The sequence below is a fragment of the Serinus canaria genome, chromosome 1A, assembly GCF_022539315.1.
Source record: "Serinus canaria isolate serCan28SL12 chromosome 1A, serCan2020, whole genome shotgun sequence".
Lineage (NCBI taxonomy): Eukaryota > Metazoa > Chordata > Aves > Passeriformes > Fringillidae > Serinus > Serinus canaria.
In genome coordinates this window covers 47,202,594-47,224,997 of record NC_066314.1, presented here as the reverse complement: position 1 = coordinate 47,224,997, position 22,404 = coordinate 47,202,594, and the positions used below count along the sequence as shown (strand labels likewise).

Sequence of the window (22,404 nt, the reverse complement as noted above, 5' to 3'; positions counted from 1 at the left end):
ATTTATGACTGTGTTTGCTTCAGATTGATAGAAGCATATACTTATGGAATATTATGGAATAAAAGAGTTTTTCCTGAATTAGGAGACTAAAACCTTATCTCCATTTAACTCTTCTGTAGGTATTTATGGACTTTTATTTTTTCTTTCTTAGTATAGATAGCAACTTGATCACATGTTATAAATGCTATGATTACCTCTCTTTGATGCTTTGAAATATCAGTGCTCTTCATTCACCTCTTACTACAGTCCCTACTCCTTCACATTTGCAGCTGTAATTGCCAATGCACCACACATACGTTAGCTAAATCCCTTTAATTCTACAGGTTTCATACCTTTCAGTGAAATAATTGCCTGGAAGTTATTTCTGACCTTTCCAAGCATTTCTTATTTCACTTTTTTTAGTGCTTCTGACCAGGACCTTCTTTATGACTTCAGAATTGTTCAAGTCTGTTTATTGCTGAATTAACAACAAAGAAATTAATTTTGTATCTCTGCCCACTTTTCATCCTAATTTAGTTTTAACCATGCATCTCATCCTGCCTTAATAAGAAACTGTCAACGTGAAGGTTTTTGAAGTCTAATTTAAAAAGATCCATTTTCTCTAAAGCACAAATATTACTGTATGAGCTAATTGTTTTTTCCCCATATATATATAAAAATAAATGAACACCCACAGTGATAACAAAATCAGGCTTCAACTATGCATATGTTTCTATAAATTAGCAGTTAATGATTCTGTTCCTGAAGAAAAAAAGGAAGCAAAAGTTATTTAGTAGCTCACAGGACTGAGATCTAAGTGCTGGTATATCAAAGGTTACATAGTTTAAAACCAGAGTGTTCTTTTTTTTTCTCCTCTGCATTAACTTTCTTTCAGATAGAATAACTCTTCTCAGAAGTAACATATTGAAGCAAGAGTAAAATTCAGGAGCTGACTGTTTTTCCTTAATCTTTTAGCAAACTTCACTTGCTTGCTCTTTTTGCTAAGCTCATTTTTCTCTTCAAGTTTTAAGTGGTTCTGTATAGGTTTTTTGTTGCTGCTTTTCTTCTTTTGCTTCTCTCACAGTCAGGGTACATGTGTGGTTTTTATCTCAGTTCTTTCTGTAGTTCCTGTTTAGTCCTTTGGACCTTCACATGTGCCTTCTTACATTACCACTGATGTCTTAAATAGCAGAGTGGCCTGGCTCTGCCTCCCTGTTAGTCGCACTTCCTGCAGTTTCCTCATATCCCTGATTGATTTTTTCTTAATTGTTAATGTCTTACTAGATTATTGCATTTTCCAAATTCACCCTTTCTATAACCATACTCAAATACCTCTGGTTGACTTTCCAAGCATTTCTGCATCTTTCATTGATTCTTTCACTTTTATTGCTGCAGAAAAGGTTTCATACCAGCTTATAAACACTCTAGTGTGCTCTGAACAGCCTATCTTGCACTATGGTTGATTCAGGAAAATGTGAGGAGTTAGCAATTTCCTGATGATATCTTTGCTCCCTTGTGCCAGGTACATGAATGCTTTAGATGCTGGAATCACAGAGTTCTCTGAAAAACTCAAGTTCAAGGATATTTTGAGAACTCCAGAGCTGCTTAGAAAAACTGTGAAAAATCCAAACCGGAAGAGCAATGGTAAGGAGGGGTTGAGGCTGCACTGTCCCAGCAAGTGAGTTGCTTTTCCAAGGAACTCAAACCCACCCCTTAGTTAGGTTATAGGGAAAGCCTTCCACCAGCAGTGGTGAAAACAAAGATATACCATTCTACATGGATGTAAATATAAAATGGCATAAAGATCCTAGATTCCTCTCTTCATCCTCATAAAATATGGGGCAATATCCTGGTTCCAGAGAGCTTTGGGGGTAAATTATTCCATCTAAGCACAAGCTCTTTTTTGTGAGAGATTCAGAAATCCGGGGATCACAATTTCTCTAAGAAGGGCTTTAAATACTTCAAGAATATAGATACTGCAAGCTCTCTATCACTCGTGTTTGCAGCCCTGGTACATTTATAGACCTGATTTTGCTATCAAGGGGCACTTCTGAAAATGATTAATCTAAACTAGAAAAATGAATGGATAAATACCTCATCTTCTCCTAAGACTAAGCACCTGGCATCAGCAGGCCAAGTGACTGTGAGAGTAAGCAAGCTAATGGAATCATTACTTGAAGGCCATTTAACCTAGAAATGTTCATACTGAGTAGCTGTTATGGCACCACAACTCCTAGTGCTTATTTGAGTGGGATAATAGTAGTGCTCTGGTGCAATCAGACAGAAAATGGTGCAGGTGTTGAAGCACCTTTTACCACTTCCCCTCAGATATTGTGGTTTTACTACAGAGAGGCTGTAGCTCTGTGCCTGGGCCCCAGTACAGCACAGATAATGTGCCTTAGCCCAGAGTTGCTCTACTGCCTGCTACTCAAACTTGGGGGAGCAAGCAAACATCCTCTTCTTGTCTGTAAATCTCACCATCTCTCTCCATTTTTGCCCTTTCTGTAGTGATCATCATGTGTGGCTCTCCAGCAGACGTCAGCTCAGACCTAGGGACAGAGAAGGTGGATAATGACATCGTTATCATCCTGATAGATCTCTTCAAGTAAAGTATCACCTTTGTTTTTTTTCTCTTCTCTGCAATTTGCTGATGTATATAGGTCATGGAAATAGTGTGAGTGGAACTGTTTTGTTGAAAAAATGCTCTTTCACAAAATGTTTTCTATTGCCATATTTCCTCATGTCTTGCCATTTATATAACGAGCGTAGTGTTTAATTCATGGCATATCCTCTACAAATTCCCTTTTGGTTCATATAATATTTTTCTAAGGCAGTGACAGAGCAGGTAGGTTTAATGCCTTCCTGTGGGCTCCTCAGTGCAGGAAACCATGAAAGCACGGAGTCCAGAGTCAGAATGGCCATGAGATATGGTCCATTTGAGATATGGTACATTTTTCATACACTCTGCTCAACCAGACAGTTATGTAAATAGCACTTACAGTATATTTTTCTAGACTCCATTTTTTCAATTTTAAAATGATTTATGATAATAAATAACTGATATAACTGTTCTCCCAGTTTATAACTCTTGCACTTTATAACCATCTCTTCAACATCTTTATAACCACAGAAACATAACTTCTCAGAGAAGCTTCTTAGCATACAACCTAGGTTTTCTATTGCTTAATTTTCTCTTAACATTGCTAATTGCAAAACTCTTTATAGAAGACATCTGACGTAAATTTGCTTTACCAATGGTATGCTCAAAAGCCTTGGCTATATATGAGTACTGAGAGCTGATCTCTGGCCCTAAACCTAAGTGACACAGCAGAGATTACATCGGTAGAACTAAGTGTAGATACCTAAACCAGGTGGTGTTTGGGTATTGTCCCAGTTGCCATAGCAAGTCACAGTCTGGGAGAAAGTTACTTCCCTGGGGCAGTGCTGGTGGGATGGATGGATGGATGGATGATTGCAAGGTAGGTGTGTTTGCCCATGCCTTGATGTAACTTCATTGTTGGTATAGCAAAAAGATTCCATGAACTTCTAGGGCCAGTGGGACTTCCCAGCTCTTGTGTCTAAAGGTGACCATAACAGGTCAGTTCTAAGAAACTCTGGGTTAGTGATTTCAGAGATTTAACCTTTGGTTCCTAAGTGGATCCTGTTCAGGTTTTAATAGGATATTCTCTATCTTGTACACTTTCAGGTTTACCATATCTATTTTTCAGAAGTGCCTTTAAGAGCTTTTGCATTCCAGTTTTATCCAGGCATTAGGAACTGCCATTTGCTCTTCCCGAGGCAACTGGCCTCAACTCTTTTTCTTTGCAAATGCACAATGGGAACAGTGTATGTGAGTGCTCTAACACTGGTGTTGTAGGTAAAATTTTGCATTACAATAGGTGAGGTTGATTAGGGGATCCTTTGCTGTGATTTATGCATCCAATTTATGCATCCTTCTGATATACCCAGCTGCCTCAGGCTTTTTAATATGCTGCCCTTCTTAAAACTTTCTACGGACCCCTTATTTTGCTGAGAATCTCAAATCACATTATTCTTCTTTTAAAAAACCCAAGAAAATACAGACAGATGTATTAGATGAAAACTGAAGCTGTAGGAGGGAGAATAGGCAAAGTCCCATGTTACTCCAGAAGTGAAGTGCCTCTGAAAAAGTGATAGATTTAAATTTTCTTCAGCTCTGAGCTGTCTGGCAAGCAGGACACAAACACAGTCTTTAAGTCTCCCTCAAGAGAGGTGGGATGCTGGAGGATTATCCAGTCTGGTGGAGATTAATGAGGTTTCCTTTTCAACTGTCTAGTTCAGTCCAAGCCTGGATGAAAAACATTTTGAAATTCTTTAGGGTGAAAAGTGCATTGTAAGAGTCAGAAGGTTCAGGGAAAGGCAGGTACAGGGCTCTGGTGTAAGAATCTAATCAGATGGTCAGTCAGTACTGATTGACAAAATAAAAGGATGATCAAGCATGAATAATGAGAGAAGGCTCACGCAATTATTTTCTTTCTCTCAGTATAGCCATAGCAATGACAGATGCTGCCATTTGACACTAATATCTATTCCTAAATTCTTCTTTAACATGTGAATCTGGTGGTGGCCAATCTGTGAAGCACTTCCAGATGGCCTGTCAGGGTGATGAAACCAAAGATACCTGAAAGCTACAACTTCTGCTTGTTTTAGCAGAGTTTTCAGGTTGACAGAATTTCCTCTGATTTTCCTATCTCACTGAATTAAACAAATGAATCAATAATCTTCTTTCTGCACCTCTGTGATTGTTTCATTCCCTCCTGTTAAATCCTTTTAGTGCAACTCCTGCTGTGCTCAATTCTAGCAGGAAATATCAAAATTAGAGGAACAAGTGCAGAAGAGCTCAGAGACAGGCACAGTAACATGAAGAAACTATGATTGCAGTATCATGGATTCCAAAAAGAAACTGAGTTTTAATAAATATAAACTCTACTTGAAAAACAAAAATGAGGAAATAAACAGGATAGAAAGCAAACAGTTACAATAATAACCGTAGTTCACAACAACCTTTGAGTGTCAGATTGGCAGATTGCCTTGATATTACCTTTTAATATATTTAGGCACAAAAGCTAGCATCAGGGAATGAATGATATAAAGAGTTGTGTGCATGATGAAATTTTATTTTTAGAACTCCTGTTTTAACCTGTTAAATAACAGAGCTGTTGGGAACAGGTGACTGGTTATCATGGGTACTACTGACCCTGTTGTTCAGTGTTCACGGGGTTCTTGTGCTTTGCTTTGCAGTAATGTGTACTTCAAGAAGAACATCTCAGCTGATTACATGAACAACGTGCTTGTTCTGACTCTGCCACCAGCTAATTACAGCTACAATACTATAATTAGAGACTACATAGAGATGGAGCACAACATCCTGGTAAGAACGCTGTTTTATATCTGATTATTGCATTTGGTTCAATCCTGTTCATGTATGAGGAAATGAAAACTAAAAATGCAGCTGTAATCATCCCCTGTCATGCTTCTAAGCTGATATTTCTTTATGTTATTGCAGGATGGTATTTTGTCCTGATGTAATGATGTCAAAATACAGTATCATAAGGCAAATCTGCAGAATGTCTTATTCCTGCTTTGTGAAGTTCAACTCAAACTTCTAATTTGTTCTGCAAGTGTCATATCATGGGGCGTGAGGGTTACTTATAGGTACATGCTTTTACTACTCCACATCTAACTGATTGAGAATCGGACACCTAGCTGCAAGGCATCACTCAAGAAAGATCTATACATGTAATTGAGATGTGAGCGTGGAAAGTTCAGAACTAATAATTGTTGACTAATTTGTGCAGATATGTCTAAGAGATGACAACCGTTGCAGTTTCTTTCCAGTGGCTTTCCAGATAAGCTTCAAAAACAGGAACTTTTTTTTTTTCTCCCCATAGGAAATAAGGTGTTTTTTTTTTAATTTCCAGAAAAGCAGAACCTATGAAAATGCTGTATTTGTTTAGTGAAACTGATACTTCTGCTATCTGCCTAGGAACCAGGTCCTTCATGTAGATTTTCTCCCAGGATTTGTGGCATTGAGCTCCAGCTCTTCAGCCAGCAGCCTGAAGCTTCTGGCTGGATTTGCAGGGCTTCTAGATCCCCCATCTTGGGCTCAATGCTTTTTGGGTGCCAGCTCTATGGCAGGCTGCTGGAAATTCTGGCACAGCTCCTTGCCCCTGAGTTGTGACCACTGGGAAGCCAAACTTGCTGGCACCACACTGAATTATCTGCACAGAAGCTGTAATCCAAAGCCAGGGTCTTTGGGACGCACTTAGCAAAGCAGAACTGCCAGGAACCTATGGTGTAGGATTTCTTGAATCCTTTGCATCAGGATCAGCATGCCAGACCTTTACGTTGGCCTCTTTTAAGTTTTCAGCACCTTGCTTGCTTCATACATCAATAATATATTTTGTTTGCCTTTCTTTTTTGGAATGAGAACACTCATGTGGCATTGGCCATCTACTCACTCAGTGTTCAGCAGATTCTGGTCTTCTATGCTGGAACTTCTGCCAAATGGAGCCAATCAAGGTTATTATAGCTTTATGGCAGAAACAGGAACTCTCAAAGAGTCATTTTTATTTTCTTTTGTTCTAGATGGAAGATGACTTTCTTGCTGGCTATTTTAATGCAGTGTTGCTGTTTGGACATGGTGTCAAGAAATTTGTCATCTCACAGAGCCCAATGTCACCTTTCAATTTAATCCGTGAATTCCGAAATACCACTTTTGAAGGTAAAAAAGAGTACTGCCCTTTGCAGGGTTCACTAAATTGGTGAGGAGAAAAAATTTCATACTAACTCTCTTAGGACAAATCCCTTCTACCCTAAACAAGTCCAAGCCTTTCAATGAGTTTTATTCACAGACTTTTTTATTTTTATAAATTTTTACAAGGATGTTATTTTCAGTGTTTGCTGTTCAAAATGACTCTGAAGTCACTTGGCTGAGCTTTAATGAAGTAGCTTCAACCTTTTCCAGTTTACAAAGCCATGTAGGCCTGGGTGCCTGCAGTGTGGGTGTAAGACAGCTGACAGTGGGTTGGCTCTTCTTAGTCAACTTTCTTGTTCCTCTCACAGGTTGTCTAGCATTGGTGGGATTTTTTTTTTTTTTGTAGGCCATGGGCTTAAAATATCAGAATCCAATCATTAGGAAAAGACAGAGGTAAAACTTACGTGAAGAAATAAAAACATTACCTCTCTGGGAGTATAGTCCCAGTTGTACCAAAATGATGAGTCAAAGTTTTGTGCATATGCCCCACCTACATTCAGCAAATATGTGTGTAGAAGTTTCCCAGATTTTCCTAAGATAGGAAAAGTTGCAGGCTTATCTTTGCTTTAACCATGGTATCTAATACCTAGTAAAATTCCTTCTGGAGACAGCATCCCTTTCTGAATGTCAGTATACTCATCTCTTCTGTTTAAGTTTGAAAGTTAAGTTGCACAAAGGTTTTTACTCATCCAAAATATAGCACTGTAATGCTCATCATAATTTATAGGTTTAGTCTAAAAAAAATTCTGAAAGTGATAGGTGTTGAACCACCTTCATTCTTTCTTGTGATGGAGTCTGGTACAGTAGGGATTTCATACAATAATTATTTTGATATTAAGAAGGTAGACCATGAAAAAGTTAGCATCAGTTTTTGAGGTAAAAACGGAGAAGGTAATTACTGAACTAAAATAATGCTGATACTGAACGCAGGAGAAATAAAACAAGTCATCATCAACAGCAGCAAAAGGACAATCTGAAGCTGATAAAAAAATCCTCGTATAAAAAAAGGGGAAAAGGTGAGACTTTCAGGAGTAGTGCATATTGGCTAAGCTTGTGCTCATGTTGAGGCAACTGACTTTATGGAAGCAAAGTCAAGCTGTGCTGAGGGATTTGGGAAGTTCCGCCTTAAAATTCTTGTAATGTGCTACACAGGCAATTTCTCAATGTGCACCTTTGCTGACGTACAGAGAGAGGAGGCTAAAGGCAAAAACAATGTGGTAAAAACATTATTATTAGAGCTTTCAAAAGAATAAAGGGAAAAGTATCCTTGTATTTCCTTTACTGCTGATAGATTCAAACTGCAGATGGAAACAGACTATTTTGCTTCTCACTTTCAAAATGGTCTCTTCAAGGGAGGTGACTCTGACATTCTTGGTATGCTGAAGAAATCTGACAAACATATTTTGTTGTAGCTAGATGGAGACTTTCCTCTTCAGTGCTGTCAGTTCAACACTTTTTATTGGATTTTGTAGAGAAAGTGTGGTGTGGTATTAAAAGAAAAGTTAAAAGCACCACACTGAGCTGATACATATCTAGCACATACCTGAAGAAGAAACATACCCTAAGTATCAGAAATCCTTTTATTTATCCCATCCTTCTTGCCCCATATTTGTGTTTCTGAAAATGCAAGCCCTCTAACTAATTCCTTGTGTCTGCAGGTGTAGTGGGTCCTGTGACTCTAGATGAATTTGGAGACATTGATACCAATCTGACCGTGCTGTACACATCACAGACTGCAAATTATGTACGTATGTGCAGGGTGCAACTGTTCAGCTTTTTATATGAAAGGAGAAACAGAATGCCCTGTACTGTTGCATAAGAATGATTAAAATAACTGCAGAGGCGTGGTGGAGTGCCAAGGCATTCTGTGTGTGCCAGAAGGGGGTCATGTGAGGTGTGCTGGAGACTGACAGGATTGATGTAATCTGGTGATTCAGTAAGTGAAGTGCAGCTGGTATTTTGTGGGATTGGTAAATTTATTTTCAGAAAGAGGGGAGGAATAAGAAAGAATATGGCAGCCAAACATATGGTTGCACTGAGAAATGCACCACTGCAGCAGGAAGAATTTGGGCAATACATTTATTAAAGGTAGTCTGTAGCAAGGGACAAAAGAGGGAGAACACAGCTGCTGACTGCATTTCTTCCCTCCTCCCATCTGTAGTTCAAACCTCTCCTGTATTTCAACACTCAAAGCAATGACACATACAAGGCGACTAACAGTCCGGATTTTATTTGGAAGAACCACAAGCTGCCCAGTGATACTCCAGGCACTGGTGAGATACCCATTAAACCTACCACCTACCTCTTTGAAGACAAGTCACAGTCCTGAGATCCACCTGCTGTGTGACCCAGCATGCTACCTTCACACTGCCCCCAGCCAGTGATGCTAGGAGCTGGGTGCAGAACAGCATCTTTCCTTCTCCTGCCTCATCCCCACCATGTTCTCTGTCTCCAGTCCAGTTCAAAACCTTTATTTCTGTTTTGGTGCTGATACTAAGTTTCTTGAAAACCCAATACTGTACCAGTGATTATGGAGAATACCATGGGGTGTTTCAGAAGAAGTCATCCCCAAATGAATAATCTTCACTAGATTGAAAGACTTGAAAGACTGTTCAGGAAAGGCAGCAGAATTAAGGTTATGATGAGTTATCTGACTCTGCATTTCTGTATCTGATGGAGCATAGTGTCTTCTGCTTGCTGCTTTATCCTTGTTGTAGGGAACTGGAGAGAGAACGCAGCACTCTGCAGATTCAGGGGGCTCTGAGAAGAGCTGACTCTTTGAAGAAAGACCATGGGAAACTAGGTTATGGCTGTATTTACATCCAAACTTTAAATTTGAAATCTCAGAAATCACCACCTTCTTTCCTTTTGAGTTTCTGGTGACTTCTGGATAGAATGGATGAAGTCCCTTGTTATTCAGCATAGCAGAGTACAGCCTTGGCAGTCTGATCAGACTGAGATTTTTTCCCCCTTTAAGACTGCTGCCACATCATGATTGGCAATGGAAGGGCATATGCTTCAGGGTTATTGCAGTGGCAGTAATTGCAAGGGTTAGTGCACAGTGGGTTATTGTTCACCTGAGTCATTCCATCAGTGAGAATCCAGGGATGCTGCTGTTAAAAGTCTCTGCTAAAGTGGTCCCAATAATTTGCTGTATTGCTTGCCTCCATTGGGGAATAGGCAAAGCTGGAGAGATAAACATCTTCTTCTAACTTAGAGTCCATCCACAGTAAGGTGATAAAATTCAAACATTTTTATTCCTCAGTAAAGTAAATCAGATGCCCTAAAATTAGACTTTATCCCTCGTAAGAGAGGCAGGAGGAGTGGTTTATTGCCAGGGACACATCGGAGTTACCAGGATGAGGGAGGCAGCAGCTTTGATAAGACTCAAGTTAGGTCTGGGAGGAGCAGGGGGATTTCAGTGGAGCTTTGATTTTTCATCTCTGGTCAAATCTCTGGTCTCCCTTGGTTTGACCATGAGTGCTGTCTGTGCAGAGACAGCAGCACTGCACACATCAGCCACAAGGTCTCCCTGTACCAGTTCCATGAGCTTTGTGCTTTCTGGCTCCTGTCGTGATGTTGCTCTAGTCCCATTCTCTTCCATCCCTCGGGCCCCATACCATGCTGTGTTGTCAGTGGATCTGAAATATCCTTCAAATATTCCCTTCAGTATGTCCTTGTTTAAAGCTGCTGTACAAGGGAGAAGGAGAATTGCAGAAAGCCAATGTCTACAAATATCAGTAGCTTAACATCTAGTGCTTAACTGAAGCCTGACACTGTGGCCAAGCCATACTAAACTACAGTGAAACCGCCACCCAAAGGCACTTGATTATTTTGTTTGCACATTTAAAAAAAATAAACCTTCCTTCATTGTGATTCTAAATAAATATATTCCCCCCTCCCCCGACAAAGGAGAGTGTCAAAGTTTAAGTAATCACCGTGTCTTGCTAAAGCCAGTCAAGACTTTCCATCCTAGAATATCTTTTTTCGTCCAGGTAGGTGAACAGCACAGACAACCAGAGAGCCTGCTTCTTCCTAGCTGTTACTGAGAACAGCTGACCCAATTCTGCTGCCTACCTTCCTCCCAGAATTCCGTGAAAAAAACGGGGGCTCATCCATATGTTCCCTTTATTCAGAAAGTTTTAACCCCCATTCTAAACATAGATAAGATCATTCTTCAATAGACGAACGTTTCTAGTTCCAGAGGACCAATGTCTCCCTCTGCCTGTTGTAAAACTTAGAGCCAGAAGGTGGCAGCAGAACCTCAGGAAAGGGAAATTACGGTCCCACAGCACTTCCATGGGAAGCTGCATGTGATCTGTTTATGAAGCTGCATGCCACAATTCACAAACCTGAAGTTTCAGACAATTTTCAAAATGTTTTTGCCCATTCTCTTTTATCCCTCATTTTATAGTGGTGACTTAAATTGTGGAGAATGATAGTACTGATTGTTTTCATCAGAGAGCATCAGACTAATACTAAATTACTGTGAGTCCCTTAGACATACTGAAAGAGGTCCTGATGAACATACTGAAAGAAGGTGGGGAGATGTGATACCCAGAACAAGAAAAATCAAAGCAGAAATCTGACTCCAAAATCCAGAGGAGTTAATAAACTGAATCCTATGTCAGATACAGGCACAAAAATTGGTCTGTTGAAAATCCTTCCTCAATTGCTGCTTAATTCTGAAGGCAGCTAGTGTGTGTACATTTGGTTTTTATTTATTTACTAATTTTGATTTTTTTTTCTGTGTCCCTTAATTTCTGTTCCTGAGCACATACAGAAACATATTAGCCTCAGTAAGGCTGAATAATTCAGCTCTTTTACTGTCCTTAATCAACATGGTAATCTGGATCTCCTCTGCCTTCTTTGCCTGAGACACTTGCTCAGTAAAGTAGGTTCACTCTAGACATGTGACCACCAGCTGAAGCTTTGTGATAATGGCTTGTCATTCTTCAAAGGAAGGTGGTGGCTGCCAACTTTCCTTCCCAGTACCCCCAAGCTCCAAGAACAGACATGAGAGAGGCTTCCGTTTGCTTTTCCACAGTAAGACAATCAACATGAAAACCTTAGTCAGTTCCCCGCCTTGTTCATCCTGTCTACCTGGTCAGGATTAGAACCCTTGTGTGCTCTGTAGGTTTTGGGTCTAAATCCTCAGATGCCTGAACAACATGATTTCAAAACTGTTTGGCTCCTGGCCACTTCCAAGGACACTTTACTGGCTTTGTGCTGCCACCAGATTAATTTCCCTCTAAAGGATATTAATTTCTTTATGAAGAGTACAGTCCACACAGTAGCACCATTGCCTGGGTGTCCCCAGAGATTGCCCATGCCTCAGGTGGGGATGTAAGACTGCACTGCTCTGGGTCATGCTTCATCCCACATTGAAAGAGGCAAGTGTGATCCCAAGGCAGTGCTAGACTTTACCAAAGCCTCTCAATTTGGATGTGACCAAAAAAAGTATCTTTGGTCAGCTACTGTGATTTCCACATGTGTGTGAGGGTAATTTCTTAAACACGAGGTTGTTTTTCAGCATCCTCCATGAAGTTGTTTATCTTTAATTTTTTTTTTTCTGCAGGCCCACAGGTCTTGACTATTGCTGTCTTTACGCTCACAGGAATTGTGATTCTAGTTCTGATCATCTCTTTGCTGATTCTAAGGTACCAACCCCTTTGGCTTTCTGTTTGTTTGTCCTTGAACAGTTTTCCCACTAGGACAATGTCTTTGATCCCTCCTTGAAGAGCCATTCATTAGCTTACCTTACAGACCTGTGTGGTTGTCCCTAGTGTGAACTCTGGTATCTGCCAAGTAGTGTTTGCATCCATGGTGGTGTTATGACAGGTTAATAATCAAGGGAGAAGATGCAGCAAGGCTCAGTGTTCTTGCATCTGCTAAAAAGCTCTGATTCCTATACACACAGAGAAATATGTCTCACACCAATCTTCAGAATTTTTCCACTTTACTACCCAGCTTTGTCTTTCTTGGGATTCACTTATATTTCTTTAATGCATTGGTGACATAAAAGCTCAATCTAGAAGATGGTATTTCTTCTGAGACACTGTAGAAGTCAAAACACCATGAGGTTTTGGTGTTTTCATTGCATGGATCCATTCCCTTAACTTAGTCCAACACCCTACATTAAAAATTTTCTAACAGCTTGGAATTTCATGCAGCATTTCAAGTCCAGCTTTATCATTATGCAAAAAGCAGAAATAGAATTCATTGACGACTCCTTTTGATGGAAGAAATCCCACCACAGTTGCAAAGTATAGGATTTTCTTTAATCTTTAAAAAAATTGTCATACCTGCCTCCATTTTCAGTCTATATCTTTGTTATATATCAGAGAATTTCAGGAAAAGCAAGAACATCAGATCTTAAGAAAAATTTATTAGAAACAGATGCTATTCAGGCTCTCTTATTTTGAGTAGACCAATCTGCCTTGCTAACTAAAACAAGGGAAAAATAAAAGATAAAGATACGCAACTCTTATACATCCAGTTGTACTCAAGATACGTAGGAGCTAATCATTGTCACATCTAAGCACTGACAAACAGATAGTAAAGTTTGCAATGCTTATGAAAATTAATAAACAAAAGCATGGACTTTTAAAATATTCTATACTTCTCCATATTTGCAGATGAATAAAATCTAAATATTTTGTTTAGATGATTAGATTATTGTATACAAATCATTGTGATATTCCCAAGCATCAAATATAGGGGAGATTTCTGAGAATTTTTTAGAATAAAACTTGCACTTTTAGTGTCAAAACAATAGGAAACTTCTCAAATATAATTTCTACCAGAGATTGTCCCCTAACAAGCAAAGAAGAGAAATTCCTATGAAAATCAACAAAATGCCTCATTATTTGTTCTTTATCACACAAGTTTCTAGGCACTTGAACTATTCCATAGCTATCTGTGAAGTTCTGACTGCAAAGTGAAAAGTCCAAGTCCTGAAAAACTTGTAACTAAATATTAGACCTAGTAGATTTTAATTCAGTTTGATATGTTCTTAATCACCAGCTAATACCAGTTTGAACTGCAGTGCATCCTAATGACATGCAGACACACCCTACAAGGTAGAGCAGAGAAAAGCAGTTCTTACTGCAATTGTTGGTCTTCCTTTTGTTAAGCAAATATATACTAAAAAATGTAGTGAACAGGGGAGTATATGTGTTATTAGTCAGTAGTATGGGTTCTGCCATTTGGAGCATTTGCCAGCAATTATCAGTGTGTTAGGATTCTCCTGCAAACTCTCCAGTCAATCCTATGGAGTTTTTTAGTAGAGGAAGGAGATAATTTGATGAGCACTAGCTGTCTCGTAGCTTTTCTCTAAGACAGGGCTTGCTTTGAATTTCTGCAGGTGAGACAGCAGTTTCTATCTCCCATTTCCAAGGACTCTTCCCTCCTTTTTACAAAATGTGCAGAATACAAGGGACACCCACAAAAAGGCACTTCATCACTGAGCACCTCCTCTCCTGGCTTTGTATTCACAGCAGTTCTTACTATCCACTGTGGATGGCAGGACTTCCTTTGGCTTGCATGTTTGTGGGACCTCTCTTCCAAGTACTTTTAATAACATGGAGGAGAAAATGATATAAGATACAGATGGGCCTTTATGCTTTAAATTCTTCTGACCCACCCCCAAGACTCTGGCAATTGCCTAGCAGTTGTTCTGCTAAATCTGTTCTGTTCTGCTACAGAATGAATGAGCATTTAGGCTTTCCCAAAGCTGGGAGAATGAAAAAGTTTCCTCAAACTGGAAAACTGGATGAGAGCCACAGGGCTTCTGCTCAACTCTCATCAACCTGTCACACCATCCTTGTGTCATCCTGACACTAGATGCTTCCCTGTCCTAATCTCCTGTTGTGGGTTTTGGTTCCCTGGGAGGATGTCCCAGAAAGTTTCTCTTGTTCTTCAGGAAGTACAGGAGAGATAATGAGCGCCGGTGGAAGAAATGGTCCCATATACCACCTGAGGAAATCCTGCCTCTGGAGACCAGTGAGACAAGTTATGTTAGTTTAAAGGTAAGAGAAGCACAGTGTCCAAAGCTGGATCTTGGATTCTGTCTCCTAAAGACAATCATTGCTGGGGTTTTGACATGTTCTGACTACAGCACCCTATGGCTCTGGTAGGACTAAGATCTCTTCACTTTTTTTTTTTTTTTTTTTTTTTTTTTAATTACCCACACTTGTTGTTTTGAAGAAATAGAGATTATTCCCCATCTATTGCTTTCTAATAGAATATACCTGTTCCCAACAGTAAAGCTCATTGTATGATGGGGGGATGGGCTGGGTATGGACCTCCAGTCTCTGTTACAAATGATTTCCTGTGCATTGTTATGCCTCTGTAATGCCAAAGAGCACAAAAACAGCAGGTGGAGGGCCTGGGAGTGGCATGGATGTCCCACAATTTCTGCGGCATTTAGTGACCCTCCCTAGAGAGAGAGGCTTATACTTCTCTGTGTGGCACACACCGACATTACTAATCCCTCTGGACCTGTCAAGTGAGGAGTAGGTGATAATTGCAAGTTAATTATTCTTCTTTGTTCTCAGATTGATGAAGATAAGAGACGTGACACCACCCAGAGACTTCGCCAGGGCAAGTATGACAAGAAGGTAACCTGACTGCAGAGTCCATGCTCCCTTCCTCACCTTTAGGAGGGCACTTTTTGGGAGGAGGTCATTCCACCTCCCCTGACCTTGTAGAATGGTTAGTTCTCATGGAAGGAGTAAGCCATTTGTTCCCTATCTTCTGCTATGTATTTTGCTTACTGATAGAAGGCTAAATATTAGACTCCATGAACCCCTAGCCCAGGAGTACAGAAGCATAAACACAGGAATCAGAAATCTGGTACATTTTGGTACTGAAGAGGTGAATAGGTTAATGGAGGACAGGCCATTTACATGGCAATTCTTGTGCATTCAGTAGAGCTATCTGCCTGATTGAGGTATATTCTTGTTGAGTTAAAATCTGCACAACTGATAGATCTAAATCCTTTGAAGAAAATATTGCTCCAGTACTTATTAGCTGATTAACTGAAACTCTGACAGTGAAGCAGTAGGCAGGTGTTTCTGAAGTATTTCTTTGTATGGACATTTCTTGGAGAAGAAAGACGAATTGCTGTTGTACTAAACCTGTGATTTCCCCCACCCCCCCCGGTATTTTTCCTGCAGGTGGTGATCCTAAAGGATCTCAAAAACAGTGATGGTAATTTCTCAGAGAAGCAAAAAGTAGAACTGAACAAGGTAACTGTTGCACATAGGAACTGGACGCAGCAGGGTGGGATAGTCTATGAGTGAAGTCATTGCTTTCCACTGTCAACTCCAACAGCCATATGCTTGTGCATGTTTGTGAGGTGGACAGGTAATGAGTTCCTCAAAGGATATTGCTTGATGAACTTTATCTTTGTTATGTGATCTCATCACCACTTTAGAGTCTGAATTGTGTGCCAGTCAAGCTGAGGATGAATGAAGTAATTCATGTGCTGTCATATGGCCTTACTTAATCAGTTTTTATAGCTGATGCTAAAAGGCACTGCACTCTTTTGGCTCATATCATACTAGTTCATCAGTAGTGGAATGCTGTAGTTAAATCTTATTATTGAATGCCAAGTGCAGCTCTTTAAATATAAGTTACTCTCCGCTGACTTCTGCAGACTCTTTCAACGTGAGAGATTAATTTGGCTGCAGTACTGCATATTTTTTGAATGGTTTTCGTATTACACAACACTGCTATATTGTGAATTCAATAAACTCTAAAAATGCCTCAAAGTAAACTACAGTTGTCTGTTTAAATGGACAAACTCCATAATATCATGCAGCATCATTAAATTTTTATTACTTGCTCATTTACTGACTGATTCACACCATTCTGTCACTCATAATGGCTATTCTGGTCAGCTGGGAGGTTTGATAGAGAGGCAGTAATAGATACTACAGTGGGCTCTGGAATTAACTTGGAGTATCCAACGGCAGCCACTCTTATCTCCCTAATCCAGAAGATTCTGGAATGACAAATGTCTTCAAGTACTTCACTCAGTGCCTTAGTACACTCTGGTTTAAGGGAAACTCATACATCTTATCAGGGCCTGAGATAAAAAGCCATGTCACACAAATACCCATGTCCTATGTTTCTGTACTAAAAATGATTGCTTTTAAAAACAGATTAAATGTCTCTGCTCCAGCTCCTACAGATTGATTATTACAACCTGACCAAGTTCTATGGCACGGTGAAGATAGACACCATGATCTTTGGGGTGATTGAATACTGCGAAAGAGGTTCTCTGCGGGTAAAGAATTTTAAGGGTCTCCTTCTACCCCCAAATTATCAAATTTCAAAGTAAGAAAAGAAATCCCCATCTCTGTGTCTTTGAACCTCATGCAGCAGCCATGAACTGAGCGAGAGGTGGCAGGTTTCTGATTCTAAGTTTCCTCTCCCTTGCTTGGCCCTCTCCATCCCTTCCCAGGTTCTGCTGTGTCCCTTTGATGGTTCTCAGCAGCAAAAGGACGATGTGAGGGGGAGCCAAGGAAAAGTACAGGCCCAGGCCACAGGAACACCCAGTATTTGTACTGTGACCCCTGTTGGAAGCATATAGGATATAAGTTGTTCATTTTCCAATCTGTAGCTGTTGTCTCTGCTGATGTACTTGTGTACCACAGAGTATGCAAGGACAGAAAAAAGAATATATTCAATATTTGTAAGGGAGAAAAATGGCAAGTTCTGCATTATAAGGGAAAACAACCCTTAATTTTTATTTATAAAAAGAAATGGTAAATTGATGCTGGCAAAAGTATGGAAAGACTTATGGTTTATTACTACCAATATTTTTTCAGTGCTAATCATGAAGTGATAATCATCAGCTATTCTGAGGGTATATATTGTCTCTGCTTCTGTGATCATACAAAGACTGTCATCAGTAGCAGTGGTCTCTGGAACAAACTCACAGCAAGGCAGCAAAATAATTGTTCTCTAAGTTACTTTCTGGTAAACTGGCATACTCATGGAAGTTTACCTTTATATGTATTTAATATTCCCTATTTTTTGAGTCAACTTCTGTTCTAGTGCATGTACTCTCTATAAAAAACAAAGTTGCTTGTTGAAAGGCATGCAATTTGTATAGCCATGTCTCATCTTCTGATTTTTCCCTGAAAAACTTCTCTTGACAGGATGTTTTAAATGATAAAATATCCTACCCTGATGGCACATTCATGGACTGGGAATTTAAAATCTCTGTCATGTATGATATTGCCAAGGTAAGTGTACTGCTGACAGTGCAATGTAAATCAACCTGCGCTGTCTTGCAGAACTGATCCTCTGAGAAGTGTAGCTCTCAAAGTCTTCTTTCCTAGAGCTGTATGCCCTTCCAGTCTGTTCTCCTCTGGGGACAGGTATCCAAGGCAGGAGAAGCCAGTGGCTTTCAGACTGAAGGAAGAAATAGGGGCCAGAACTGGCCTGGGGCTATTTATAAATAAACAAATGAAGTATACCCCAAAGAAATGTGGCCCAGAGATCAGAGGGTTACAGTGTGCTGACCAGTGGCTCTGATAAGTAGGGCTTATGCAGTCACAAGCTCTGCAAAACACACTGCTTTGTGGCCTCAGGTAAAGCATACAGAGCAAAACTGTATTTTTTTCAAATCACAGGCTTACTCTAAAATCTCTCCAGAGATGGGATCAACTTTTGCTAAACAAACTGTTATGTATCATCCCGATCTTCTCACTAGAGTGAGACACTCTAGTTTCTCACTACAGCTATCCATTTCAAGCAGTTGGAGAGGGAAAAAATTAATCATATACAGAAACCAAGGCTGGTTTTCAGTAGCTTTCAATAGATCTTTGCTTTTTAGGTCCTTGTGGTAGGAAAAATCAATATGCACAGTAAAGGAAATTCTGTTCTACATCAGATACTTTAACTGTTTGGCTAGTAGGTAAGGACCCTATGTAATTCACTGGTGTAATAATTCATTATACCTCTACAGATAATGTAGAGAATCCTCTCTACAATCTGAGTCTTTTTGCCAGGGCTCAGCTGCTCTCCTCTTCATATTGCTGGTTTCAGTTGGACAGTTCCCCGTTTCCTTACATGCACCAGTTCAGATTTGGTCTCCACGATGAATGACTCCACTGTGTCTGTTCTAAAGAGATATTGAAAATCTTGTGCTTTATTAAAGCCCACTTAATCCAAATTGTCACAGTTTGTTGGCCTTGTTAATGACTTTCAAGTTCAGTTAACGTTCAGTTAAAGTTTCATTTTAAATAGCAGCAGAGGAGTTTCCATTCCTCCTCAAAACCCAGGGTATTTTTTAACCCTTTGCTCCTTCAGATCACCTTCAGATGTTTCCTTAGAAAATAATGATTAGTACTGTTGCCATTTATGAGGAAAGAGAAATCTCAGGCCCTCTGAAGGAAGTGACCAAATGCCCAATAACTGCATTTGTACTGAGACTGCACAGCCAGTCACTTGCTGCACCATTGGTAAAGGGTGACCAAATGCCCAATAACTGCATTTGTACTGAGACTGCACAGCCAGTCACTTGCTGCACCATTGGTAAAGGGGACATGGCGCCTGAGGATGGATTGGCACATAGCATCTGTTATGTGGAATGGCTCCTGAGCATTATTAGCTGTGTTAGGAGAGATGGTTCACAAACTCTTCATGAAAACTTGTAGGTACCTAGGAACATCAGGAAAATTACTGTTGTTTGGATGATCTGCCCACCTCTCCTATTCCTTAACTTGATACTGTGGTGAAGCTTCTGGGATCTACACATTTCCATGAAATTCTAGTATTGCTTTTTCCAAACCATATCTTCTAAACTTCCAAGCACCCTGTCTATATTTACTTGAATGGTTTCTCTTTTTAAAGAAGTAATTTCATGGCCACTCAACTCCAGCTCCTCTCATCTCAGTATCTGTCCTTTTCAAGTCTAGTTGCAGCTCTCCAGGCTATTAGAATACTTATGACCTGGTGTAGCAGTTCCTTTGCCTTCCTTTTGAGATGCTTTTCCCTCTCCACACCACCACTTGTTGTGGTGCGTGGTCGGTTTCTAGTTATGTTATCTCCCCTGTTTTGTATTGTCCCCCCCGTTTTGTGATGCTTCCCCCAGTTACAACCCTATACCCAGTTCGATGGTTCCCCCTTTCCCTCAAATGGTGTCCTCCCTGTCTGGGCTCACTGCCAAGCCCTTGTCTCCACCCCCGTTCCCCTAGCAACTGCCCCTTTTCGTTACATTTTCCCCTCCTCCAGAGCCCTGTTCATCTCCTGAAACCCCCCTCCATCCTTCCAGAAACTTCTCCCTTCCTCAGGGGGTGATTGGGCCGGTGCTCCGAGCCCCTCCCTGACCTTTATATCATTAGTTCTTGTCCATGTCAGTTATATTCAATTCCCCTCCTCAGTTTCCCCCATTGGTTCTTGTACCTATGTTACACCACCTTTATATACTGCTGTTGCCCTTTGTCCCTTGCCTTTTCCCACCTGGATTCCCTAGAGACAATGAGACATTAAAACTCTGGACTGAACCATCGAACTGGGTATAGGGTTGTAACTGGGGGAAGCATCACAAAATGGGGGGGACAATACAAAACAGGGGAGATAACATAACTAGAAACCAACCGCGCACCACAACATCTCACCCTTTTTGTTTTAGGAAAAATAAAATTAAAACTCAGTCTTTAAAGGTCTGTTTCGGAGCTCGCTGATGTCTGTTGGTGGGCATCGTTGGCAGGTTCGGAGACAGCAAACCATTGGGGAGTGGGTGAAACTGAAAGTGGTTGCATCTCCTCATAATGCGAGGTCTCTTGGTTAGAGTTCGTAGCAGTAGGGAGGGAGACGTGGTTCACTTGTGGTGCGGCGGTGGACAGAAGACGGAGGAGTAGCTTATAAATAATTGAAAATCAGGTGGGTGAGACAGAGCAACAAATTTAAACTGATGAATCGGGTTCTAACTGAAACAAACGAAGAAAATAAGTTAAAACCGAGGGCTCTGGGGTGGATGGTTCAGCCTGGGGGACACCGGACACGACATGGACTTTGCGCTTTCTCCTCAGGGCGGACTGGGTCACCTGAGGGGTGACGCTTGGTTTGTGTGCCTTCCCTGGGAGGAAGGGTTTTACCCACTTTGAGGGGACCCATTTGAGCCCGGTGGGGGTGGACACGCATGCGTATCCACGACCCCATGTTACCAGGTCAAATGGCCCCTCAACCTTCCAGGTTTCAGGGTCCTTCATAAGGACAACCACTTTCATACACTCTGCTTTTACCATGGCCCAAACAGTCCTCATACTATGCTTGCATGACAAGCTGCTGCATCTGTTTCTGAACAAAGGTTGGGTCTCCTGTATTCCCTGGAGCAAATAGCCAAGTGATGACTATTCTTGGAGCAGTCTCTAGTTCAATAGAAAAGGTGGGGTGGCCAAAGAGGAAGCCCTAAATCTACTCTGCTTACTTCCCCCCCTCTGTCTTTTCTTTCTTTTTTGCTATCATAGCTGCCTCTTGGATTAATGGGACCACCTTGTAACTACATGGATTTGGCCATGTGACCAAAGAGCTCTGATGAAAGGTCTGCTGAGAAGGAATTGCAGTAATCAAGCCTTGTAGTTATTAGTGCATACACTGTCGTTGCAATGCTGTTTATTAAATAAGTGGCTGCTGCAGGATATTGTGCAAGGGGTTGTTATAGTCTTGCATTGTGCCAGGAAAAGGTTTGTCAGTCAGAACTAAAGCTTCAGAGCTCCAGAGCAAAGGTTACAAGAATGCTGAAATATTTGGAACTATTGTACTGAAAGTCATTATAAATTTTGAAAATCACACTGTGGGTTTTTAATAGGTTCTGTGTTTTCAGGTAGGTGCATAGGATAGTGGGGAGGAAAGAGGAAAATTCTGTCAGGTACATTTACAAGACCTTTGCCTCCAGAAGCTGTTAACAACAAAGCCTTGGGGTAAGGAAATCTAAATTGCTTTGCCTGTCACTTGATGCTGATACAAATTGGGAATTCTGTTGCAGTCATGGGAATATTTTGTGGCTAATGAAAGCAGGAGCTGGAAGAAGGCATTGCTGGAGGAAAAAGGGCCTAAAGCAGGCAAAACATCCTGGTAGTGTCACCAGGGCGGCATGCTAAAAGCTGCTTAATCAAGAAATGTGTTCCTTGGGTATAGTGTGTGTACAATCTTGTAAATTTGGCATGGTTTGGATAGGTCCAGGATAACCAGTTTAACAACATTCTCCAGAGATTGCATCTTTTGCAGGCTGCTTCTGTCTCAGACATACATCTGCTCTGCCCAAAATTCAGCTCCTATCTCAGCGATCTCTTGTAGCATTTGCTGATCCATTCCCAATTATGAGCAACCCAGTATTTGAAAAGAAAACCCAGCATGTCATACAGTGTATCATGACCCCACGAGCCATGTAACCCTCATGAGATTTTCTGTTGACCAGTTATAGAAAAGGATGAGCTATACATGTAGGAGCTTAAGTGGAAGATCATTCAGAGAAGAAATTGAACAGATATGACATACCTGTTCTAGCTTCCACAGGATAGAGATTGCACTTCATATACTGAGCATGAAGAAAAGGGGACTATAGGAAGAAAAACAACCAGCAGTAGGTTATAAGTAGGTGTGAATTT

General features: G+C 40.6%; 1 protein-coding gene across 1 annotated transcript in view; it reads left to right on the top strand.

Annotated features, from left to right (window-relative positions):
- Positions 1 to 22,404, top strand: part of GUCY2C (guanylate cyclase 2C) — a 45,021-nt gene that overhangs the window by 5,434 nt on the left and 17,183 nt on the right. Inside the window, exons 5-16 of the mRNA XM_009086575.4 lie at positions 1,502 to 1,623; positions 2,488 to 2,584; positions 5,260 to 5,389; positions 6,607 to 6,742; positions 8,434 to 8,519; positions 8,937 to 9,048; positions 12,354 to 12,435; positions 14,700 to 14,805; positions 15,334 to 15,396; positions 15,955 to 16,026; positions 16,965 to 17,069; positions 17,947 to 18,033. Of these exons, the coding sequence (XP_009084823.3) occupies positions 1,502 to 1,623; positions 2,488 to 2,584; positions 5,260 to 5,389; positions 6,607 to 6,742; positions 8,434 to 8,519; positions 8,937 to 9,048; positions 12,354 to 12,435; positions 14,700 to 14,805; positions 15,334 to 15,396; positions 15,955 to 16,026; positions 16,965 to 17,069; positions 17,947 to 18,033 (1,198 nt within the window). The remainder of the gene's footprint in view (positions 1 to 1,501; positions 1,624 to 2,487; positions 2,585 to 5,259; positions 5,390 to 6,606; positions 6,743 to 8,433; positions 8,520 to 8,936; positions 9,049 to 12,353; positions 12,436 to 14,699; positions 14,806 to 15,333; positions 15,397 to 15,954; positions 16,027 to 16,964; positions 17,070 to 17,946; positions 18,034 to 22,404) is intronic.